This window comes from Cynara cardunculus (assembly GCF_001531365.2).
Source record: "Cynara cardunculus var. scolymus isolate 2C chromosome LG 2, CcrdV1, whole genome shotgun sequence".
Lineage (NCBI taxonomy): Eukaryota > Viridiplantae > Streptophyta > Magnoliopsida > Asterales > Asteraceae > Cynara > Cynara cardunculus.
In genome coordinates, this window is record NC_037529.1 from 5,216,823 (window position 1) to 5,227,149 (window position 10,327).

Here is a 10,327-nt window from a genome sequence, read left to right on the forward strand (position 1 = left end):
AATTTAATTAAAAAAATACAAAAAAAAAAAACTTTTAAATAGTTAATTTGATACTAATATTGATATATTTTTTTGTAAATTTTATATGATATTTTCAAATTTATAGTTTATTCAAAAATAAAAACATTATCGTTTTCTCAAAACATATAAAATCGTATTATATCGACATAGATAAAAAAATAAAACATTAAAATCGAAATGTGTCTCAATACATTGCACGAGTACTCTTCTAGTTAATCATTATAATTTTTGTTGCAAAGTTTGATTATTAATTAATCATTTTGTATTAATTAAATACAAAAAATAAAAGTGCACACGCATATCTACCGCAAAACCGAAAATTAGTTAGGAGCAATAATATCAAAATGAAATTTAAATAAATTAAAACGACGTAGTTTGCTGGAATAAATATTGGCAAAGTAAGGAAGTGGGTGGCAACTAATCCATGCTTCCACCACATGCTAGACATCATGTTTGTTTACAGGATTACCCTCACTCACTACTCTCTCCGCATCATCACCATCATATAAAACAACCTTTTTATATTAAGAATTAATTATTATTTTATTAATTTAATAAAAATTTTGATTAGAGGTAACCCCATGGGTCCCACACGGAACCCACTTTCAAGTGTAAAGGGATATTTTTTTGGCTTACTCATCTAACGTTTGAGAAGAGAGATTTGAAGATGTGTTTGAGCAAAGTAATCCCGCCCTTTTGTCAACCACACAAAAAATAGGACTTCAAGAACATGAACGATTGTTTGATTCCAAGGTTTTAAGAGTATTTGATTTGTGTGAATGAACCGTGGCTGAGACATTTATTACATTGAAGCAAAGGGGCAAAATGGTCCGGAAAATGATCATATGAAATAAGAGAAACAAAGGTAAATGGTCCGACTTTAATAAATCGTAACCAGTTGGACTTTTAGTAACCGGTCTTGGTCTCTACTAGGGATTGTGCATCTGGTTCTGATCGATAGACATCCTATACATTTGGTTCATATTGTTTGTCTATAACATGGAATTATAAGACTCGAGTATGTTTTCACCCACTTCAATCAGAGTCTCTTCATTAAATCATAGACTGTATATGTTCATGTTGTAACGATATTTTGGCAACATATTGTCATAGCATCGGAGATTCGGAAGGTACACAAAGTAGATCTAACATGTGGCGGATCCAACACTTTTGTCGAGCAAATGCACCTTTAAGATTGATCAAAGACCCGTAAGAACATTTCCAACAGATTCTCTAACATTCTCTCCAAAATTGAGAATGAAACTCAAAATGTTTAAAACAAAAATATATCAACTCCAACGAATTCTCTATTTTAAATATTACAAATATTGATTATATTATTAAATATTTCATTTATCTAACGCAACCTAGATATTCATACGTGTGGAGATATGCATCTGAAATTTTGTTAGAATACACAATCAAGTCATTATTACAATTCCAAGTAGAAGCTATCATATAGGAACAATCCAAAACAAGGACTGTTTCATATCAACTTTTAACCAACAGTCTTGATTCTTGAACAGATTTCTAAGGTTATGTATACAAGTTTTGTGTTGATCGTAAAAAGAATGGACTAAAGACTACTAAATCCTATGGGATTAGCTGAGGTACGTACAAACTAACCCAGATACCCACAATTACACATAAAAAAAGTTAATAGAATGGATCGCTACAATCATGTAACAAACTTGGAATCAATTAGCAAGGACACTCCATGGGTCTACCATCAACAATTGGCCCCACAACTTGTGTTCTTCGTTCAATGATTTAACAACAAAACCAGCGACAAATTACATTACATGCAACCCAAATATCAAAAGTTTAACCAACATACAGCTAAACCTGTGAATGATCCAAACCCAAAGAAATGTGCATGCTATAGCTGATTTCAAATATCCGATAAACTTCCCAAAATACAACAGTTAAGCATCGGGAAACTGTCTGCTACGGCAAAACGAGTTTAGAGTATCAAAATTGGTTCACAATAAACCCAGTTGATAGCTTATATAAAAGCTCACTTGTTTGCTTCGATGAATTCTCTGTACTCTTTCTTCATTTTCACCCCTGATAAACTCCTGAATATCAATCCGTTCATGGAACTCAGAATTTTAAGTAAGTGATTACGAAACTTGTCTTGTTATTATATGAAAAACCTTCCTAAAATAGAAAAAACAAGAAGATATCCCAACCTGATCATTTCTTTATGCTTAAAGAATTGGACACACGGTGTACCCATGATATTGGCTGCCTCTGCAATTTCCGCATCTTCTTCTATATCAATCTCAACATAATGTACATTCTGCTCAAACTCATCGATCACCTGAAGTTAATTAATGGATGTTCATACATTTTACATATAATGTACCACATATTTATTGAAAGACTTCATTCACACTGAAGAGTACTGCCAAGGAAAATTGGAAGGGGGGTATATTTTTACTTATCTGCTCCTCGTATGCTTTTGCACAAAATCATTTAGTCCGTCTGAATGCTATTTTCAACAAATAGCATTAACAGTAGAACATGAGACCTTCTATCTTCTCGATCATATATCTACATACCCTCCCTTGTACTATGATAGTCCAATGATATATATTCTGTTTATTCCATGTTAATCTAGTGAATTATGTTTTGCTCATTATAGGTTGTCTTTCAAGGATTAAAACAAGTACTTTTTCGTACAAATTCCCAGCAGTCAGATTATACGAAAGCTTGTGTTAAAATGCTGGAACGAGTAAATATTACCTTGTTGAGAATTGGTTTCAAGGTCCTACATGGACCACATGTTGGTGCGGTATATAATACACAAATGAGCCTGGGACTTTCATGGTACAATTTCCGTACTGCATACTGTGCAGAGAAGAGAAAAAAAGGTAAGCATGAGCACAAGAAAAATGAGACCACATGCAGCAGATATCTTGTGAAGATGTAGGCATAAAGAAAAGCAACTATTTTCCCAACTTATACCTGGCCCTTGTGCTTGGTAAGTGTAATGTCAAATCCTTCCTCCCCATCTCTTTGTGTGACCTCTTCCTTAACTTCTTCAGGATGGGGCTGTAAAAAGAACGAAAGTGAAAAAATATCAGTTATTGTTAATCCACATTGTGATATAAAGACAAATAAAAAAGTTGCATGATCCCAAAAAAAAAGTTGCTTTACAAAGGTTTTTGGACAGAGAATAAGTATAAAAACATTGCTTTGCAAAAGTTTGGATAGGGAATGCTTTTCTTTTCAAGACACTTTTATAAGCATAATAATTAATATGGACCAGGAATTATACTAAAAGTTTGTCATAATGTGCATTTAAGCAACTGGTAAACCAACATACTGGTTACTGGTTAGATGGATGTGGAACACTATAAGATTCACCAAATACCTGATGAAATTCAACAAGAAGATTATTGCTGACAAGATATCTCTCCACCGATAGAGCAGCAATGCATCCTGATCCAGCTGCAGTTACAGCTTGCCTCCATTCGTGGTCCTATAAAAAAAGTTGACAATATTGGATATATGAGGATGATTACAACTTCACACAAGCTTCCAAAAAACTAGCATAGGGCTAGTATATTGACGACTTCTAAAGATCAAAGATAGGCCAGGTCTCCAGGAGTTTTCTTTTAAAGAACACCTAAAGATCTAATTGTATCCAAAAAACAGATATTTACAGCATCAGCAGGAGATAACAGTAACCATGCTTCTGAGCAAAAACAAATAAAAAAATTGAACCAACAATTAGAAGGGGGAATGAATAAAATGGAAGCCTTGGGTAAACAGGAATGTGGTGACCATGGGTCTAAATCCTCATACTCTGAAAACTAAGGTGAAAATCAAAGTTTAGCGTGTTGAAATCATAAACTATTGTCAATATGCTACAGGCAGGTCAGTTGCATACTTGCATGTAGAAATAAAGATCTCATAGAAAATTCACGTTTCACATAGGTTCTGAAGAAATCTGAACATTATCCCAGATAGGATATCCAAATCCAATGACCTGCATATCCATCCGAATCTGAATCTATATACAGTGCAAGTGATCTGTGTCTGTTAAGTGATTGCAGAATGTACATGGGCATATATCTATCGGAAATAACCAATATCCTGAAACATCAGATATTCTAAAATTTTCAGTATAATACATTAAATGCAACTAAGAATATGTAAATTATTAAAAATAATAACATTGTAGGAAAAAAATAGAGAAAATATGTTTAATATTATATGTTACAAGCATATAGGTGCACAACACATGGATGTCAGGATTCAGAGACTAAAAATTTAAGGATATAGGGGTGCTTTTATATAGGTGCATATGCGTGTACATAAATTCAAGTATAAAACCAAATCAATAAAGAAAAAAGTTAGTGTGCCCATAATAGTCCAAAATTGTCACAAAAGTAACTTGTTGCATCGTATTGTCTTTCCTGTTTCACAATCACTATCAAAAACTTAAGTTTATTTTAGTTTCAGAAATTGTAAATTTTGTTCTGTTTTGGTAAAATGATAAACAAAAATTTCCTTTGTGTATCCCCACTATAGTATCCTTGTGAATTCATGGTCAATAACTTGGGGATATGGTTAATACGGCATGAGGTATGCACCCTTCACCTCCTTGAAGAATCACACCTTCAGAGCACCTGAATACAGACATTCAGCAAGCGGTAGAGCACTCCTGCTTCCTAATACGTAAGGTTTTAGCACTTGACAACATTTATATTCGTTGCTCATTGCATCACAAGTTTTTATCACTATTACCAAGATGTTGAATTATCATATAGATGCAGATAACTATGAGTTAGACTCAATCCATATCACATAGAAGATAATATCAAAGGTGAATGATCGTGAGAGAAGAGAAGTTATGGTGAGAAGCATAAGAAGAGATCTGAACCCTTGATCACTTCTAATTTCATGCCTACCCATGAATTGCGCTTTAGAAGGGATCTGGTGCATCTCGGTGCGATGCACCTCATTAACGTTGACATTCAATAAGGATTGATCCAAGGGTGGAGATCTCTTCTTACGCTTCTAACCATAACTTCCCTTCTCACTGGAACCCAACCCTAATGTCATATTCGTTCATGTTTATTACAAGTAGATGTGGACATGAATATGATCATAGCCAATCTGGATCCAATCCACTTTTACCCCTAATCCAAGGACATGTCAAAATAAGCCGCTGCTTCTAAAATGATGAGGGTTAACAACGTTATCATGGCATGAATATGTTCCCTAATCCACAAAATATAGAAGCAAGGTTGAAGACAAAGACATACGATAAAATCCTTCGGTAAATTACCTGAACATCTCCAGCAACAAACACCCCTTCAATGGATGTCTTTGCAGTCCCCTCCTGAACTAAAATATATCCCGTGTCATCAAGATCAACTTGGCCTTCCAGCAATTGGCTGTTTGGAGAATGACCAATTCCATAAAATAATCCTTTGGCCTCCAGTACTGATTCCTCTCCTGTATCAAGTCTTCTGATCAAGATGCCAGACAACTGCCCTTTAGTATTGCTGACAACATCAACCGTCTCTGTGTTGAAGTGCACTGTGATGTTTGGATTATCAAGAATTCTGAAACATTCGCCAGAATCAACCTGTTATACAAACATTCACGGAGTTGAAACTTAAACTACAATAAATCATTAGCAATTTAGTTCACCTAAATGGTAAGCACTAAGCAAACAGTAAACATGAAAAGTTTCATTTCTTGCAAGCAAATGGAACTACAATTGAGGGAGCAAATGAGTGATAACAGGTTTAAACTACAATGGAGTGGAGAAAGGTTTAAATAGAATTGTAACAACCGAACTGAATGCAATCAATATCACTACAATTGAGGGAGCAAATGAGTGATAACAGGTTTAAACTACAATGGAATGGAGAAAGGTTTAAATAGACTCGTAACAACTGCACTGAATGCAATCACTATCAAAAAATAGGAAACATAGAGCGTATATTTTCTAACCTGTCCTGCATAGCTCTTGATGCCCTTAATTGATCCCTGCGTACAAGTAAATGTACGTGACTTGCATATTTAGTCAGATATATTGCTTCCTCGGTTGCTGTATCGCCTCCTCCAACAACAGCAAGAACTTGACCCTTAAAAAGTGGTGAAGCTCCATCACAGATTGCACATGCACTAATTCCCCTACTCCAGAATTCTTCTTCACGAGGTAAATTGAGTCGTTTAGCAGTCGCTCCCGTAGCCACTATAATACTATTGCAGCTTACCTGAAAGAAGACAAAAAGCTCAATCTTTATAAGCACCGGCTATAGTTCACAGATGAAAGAAATTTTCAAGGACTTCAGGGTTCTATTTGATTTTTGGTGGTAAATAGTTCTTGAGGGGTGGTCTCATTAGATACATTATTTTGGTACACCATGTGCGTTAGTAAAATATTTTAGTAGTGAATGCTTAATGCTTACAAGTGTATATATTTTTATGAAGAGTAGGTATTACCAAGGTTCTAAACAGCGTGAGGCATGTCATGGCGGCAAGGTCAAGCCTCAATCCTTACACACCACGACAAGGAAGCGGTGTTTTCCAAGGCGTGATATAAGGCGGCAAAATGTCATATATGCAATTATATATATACATATATGTTTTTTATATATTATTCAATGAGATAATGATATTTAAATATTTACATTCATATTAGGAGAAAAATCATATAATTAGTATTATATATAGTCTTTGACAAATATTCAAAATAGAACTCGGAAGGGTAATTTTACAGCTTTCTTTTAATCGTGAGTCCATGACGTGTGTGAATTCATGAAACTAGGAACGATATGATTTGATAAATCTATAAAAGTGTACAATCTAAAGTAGAAAGTGTACACAAAAGCTAAAAAAATCTATAAAATACTATTTTTTTGAAAGAGGTCACAGCCGTGTCGCGCCTCAAGGTGCCATCGAGTGAGCCACACCTTAAAGAAACGCTATAGGCTCTATTGCAACAGCGAGATGCGCCTTACGGCTCGCGCCATGGCGACCTATTAGAACACTGGGTCTTTCCGGTTACAACGAATAAATATAATACGTTAGGTAATGTCATAAGTACTTGGTTGCCATAAAGTTTGTATGCATTGACCATAACATATCAATAGCTTAATATGAAAAATATGACATACTTGTTACTCAGAAAAGAAAATAAGAAAAAATGGGGGTTTATGTTTACCGACTTATAATCCTAGCAAGTAACTTTTCTTAAAAGGAGTTGACTCCCTATGAATTTATTGACTTGAGTTTAAACTTGGTCTTTAAGTCAATGAAAGGTTCTGCTCACTGACCACACATTCAAAGCTGAAAATTAAACACAGTTTATAGAATGAAGCATCACCTTACGATCACAACTTTGTACAGTAAAAGGCCTACTATTCACATCAACAAATTCCACATCTTCTTGGAAAAGCTCTGCTCCCCAACGCTCTGCTTGACACCGCATCCTAGTTACCAAAAAAGTAAGATTCTACTCCTTTCATCAATGAAAAACAATAACAACTTAAGCAGAAGAAGGGAATAGATATGCAGGAAACAACTAACTACAGTTACTTCAAACCTATCCATCAAGTCTGGACCAGTGATTCCCTCCGGAAACCCTGGAAAGTTCTCAACCTCTGTGGTAGTCATCAATTGTCCACCAGGGACACCGCCTATTTGATATCCCTCAAACACTACAGGCTTCAAATTGGCACGACCTGCATAGATTGCTGCTGTGTAACCAGCAGGGCCTGAACCTATGATTACCAAATTTTCAACACCTTCCCCTGCAATCATAGCATAAAAACATTACTAGGTGAAACTTTTACACAAGGATAAGAAAACGTTGAATTTCATAGCTCAAATCCCAATAAGTATGATAACTCCAAGGAGTACATCATTCCAATATATGCACCCTCAAATAACAAGAATAACCACCGTTTTAAGCAATTCATTTGATCCTAAACATATGTTGATATGTCCTTTGAGAATATAATCAGTCAAGACACACTAAAATGAGTCATTTGAATGTATCCTCCTAGCTATTGGTTCGAGAATTCTATGCCCCATGAAAATTTCAATGACTAATTGCTATCTATACTATTGCACCCTTGCATACTAAATCCAGTAAATCTATGTCCACACAGGGGAAATAGCAAAAACGGGAACTGATAATTGAAAGATCCCTATCCTTCATCCAACTAATACCAGACAGAATGGATAGATCCACAGGTAGACTTTGCCCTAACACGCTTTAAACTCAAATCAGGTATTTGATCTTGACATGCTAAGCCAATCCTTTTACCGAAATCTATTTGTGAGATTAGGGATCGGCATATATTATCATAGTACACAAATCTTTTAAGTGAGGAAATTCATTTTGCTCCTTCTTTTTCCCTTTACTTGTAAACTTCTGTCTCAAATTTTTACAGGTTATATTCTTTTTATAGCCTTTTCTTCCAAACAAAAGAAAGTGAACAAATATATCTAGTGTCTTCATTACTGCTACTCCAAAAATTATATGCACACATGACACATGCTTGTCAAAGTATTCACATTATACTTGGTTATCAATAAATGACTCCTACAAGGCTGCCTTGTTTAAGACCATTAGTTAAAATCAATCTCCATTTGTATGATGTCTTAAATCTATAATTTTATTTGTTCTCAATAGTGATTGTAACAGAAATTTGTGAAGTAATCAGGGATTTCATAAAAAAAGGCAATGAGAATGATTTTACTAGACTCGAAACCACTTCCTGCAAGATAGCAACATGATTAATTATGCTACAATTTGCCCTATATTATTCCAACTAATATACAAGCCACTGTTTCCTATTTATCTAAAATCCTGTATCCACTTAATGTAAAATGGGACAGCTCCTCAAGTTTACTGCTCACAATAGCATACATCCAGCATCTTCCTGAACCATGGAATGTAGATTCTAGCACAAGCTGATAATGCTGTTGTATATTGGTTAGTCATTCATTGTTTCATTCAAATCGATACAGTGTGCATACATTCTATCTACTTCACTTTGTTTGATTGCAAGGTTTAAACATATACATAGATACATATGTTAAGAAAATCTTGACAAGAGTTAGGAGCAACCTGAAGGAGTAGGCTGATCAGCCGGACAAGCTCTAGGAAGCACTGACACCGGCGGCGGGAGAAAACGGTGGTAGTTGGAGAACCCACCACGGATGGAAACAACCGAGTCAAAACGAAGAGGGGCAGCGCGTCGGGCAGTCAACCCGAAAAAGATTCTGTTCGCCATTAGTGAGGGATTGGACATAGTAGGTGTGGCTCGGCGGCTGAGGCTACCTTTTCGCACATCGATTCCGATTCCGATTCCGACGCCGTTGGCAACCTGCGCAACTGTAGCCATTAGGTTGGTAGCGGACTATGCGCCCGACTAACCCAAATGACAATCGACAAACACTGGTGATCGCTTTCACCAGGTAAGTTGGAAATATTTTGGACAATTATATAAAAAAACCTGACAAATTTATTGCTTAATCACTCATTTCTTAGATAGGTTATTTTTTTTTTATATCTCAAAGTTTGTTATCTTATTTTTTATTTATTTATTTTATAGAGCTAAAATTGTGATTTACTTGTTTTTACTCTATGGAATGTTAATTTGACCATTTTGACAAGCAGTTTGTATTATATCTCATGTTACAGCATTGACACAATATTGAATTGAAAGATAAAAACATAGAGACCAAGTGGAAACCACGGCTAAAAGACAAATCTTTGTATCTTGAAGAAAAAAATCAACTAGACATTATCTTAAACTATTAATTACTTTAATCTTAAGCTTTTAGTTATTTTATATTTTTTGACTTGGGGGCCGTTTACTAAACGTTTATTGAGTGTCACTTACCTTACTGGATGAACATGGCAAAAACTAAGAATCTCACCCAGTAAGTTGCAAGGACCAAGAATCTTACCCCAATAAGTGGGGCAGAAGAATTTTACTTGATCAGCGTTTATCGGATAAAAGACACTTACCACCAATCTATTTTGATGGCCGAGAATGTTACCCGATAAGTAGGTAAGAATGATGACTATTACCCGGTAAGCACTTAGTAAACGCCCATTTAGTTGTATCTTACAAAATTTAAGCTTTTGTTCAGTTAATTGACTTTTATGTACTTTAAAGTTAGGGGACCAAGATTGCTTAATTTTCACTTTGCCCCCCTCTAGCTTAGTATAAATAAGAGGTGTGAGGTTTGTGTTTTTGGTGTAGAGAAATCCAATCAAATCTGATCTAATTGTGATTTACGGTTTGAAGTATTTGAATTT

The 10,327-nt window shown here is 35.1% G+C and overlaps 1 protein-coding gene across 1 annotated transcript; it reads right to left on the reverse strand.

Moving 5' to 3' along the window:
• Positions 1-1,718: 1,718 nt before the first annotated feature.
• On the reverse strand, positions 1,719-9,417 carry LOC112507184 (thioredoxin reductase NTRC-like). The gene is made up of 10 exons (XM_025111635.1): positions 9,128-9,417; positions 7,595-7,802; positions 7,376-7,481; positions 5,998-6,263; positions 5,324-5,603; positions 3,401-3,508; positions 2,992-3,078; positions 2,770-2,874; positions 2,214-2,344; positions 1,719-2,099 (listed from the first exon to the last, which is right to left on the reverse strand). The coding sequence occupies exons 1-10, from the start codon at positions 9,402-9,404 to the stop codon at positions 2,039-2,041; spliced, it is 1,629 nt and encodes a 542-aa protein (XP_024967403.1). The 5' UTR covers positions 9,405-9,417; the 3' UTR covers positions 1,719-2,038.
• Between the last annotated feature and the right edge of the window lie 910 nt (positions 9,418-10,327).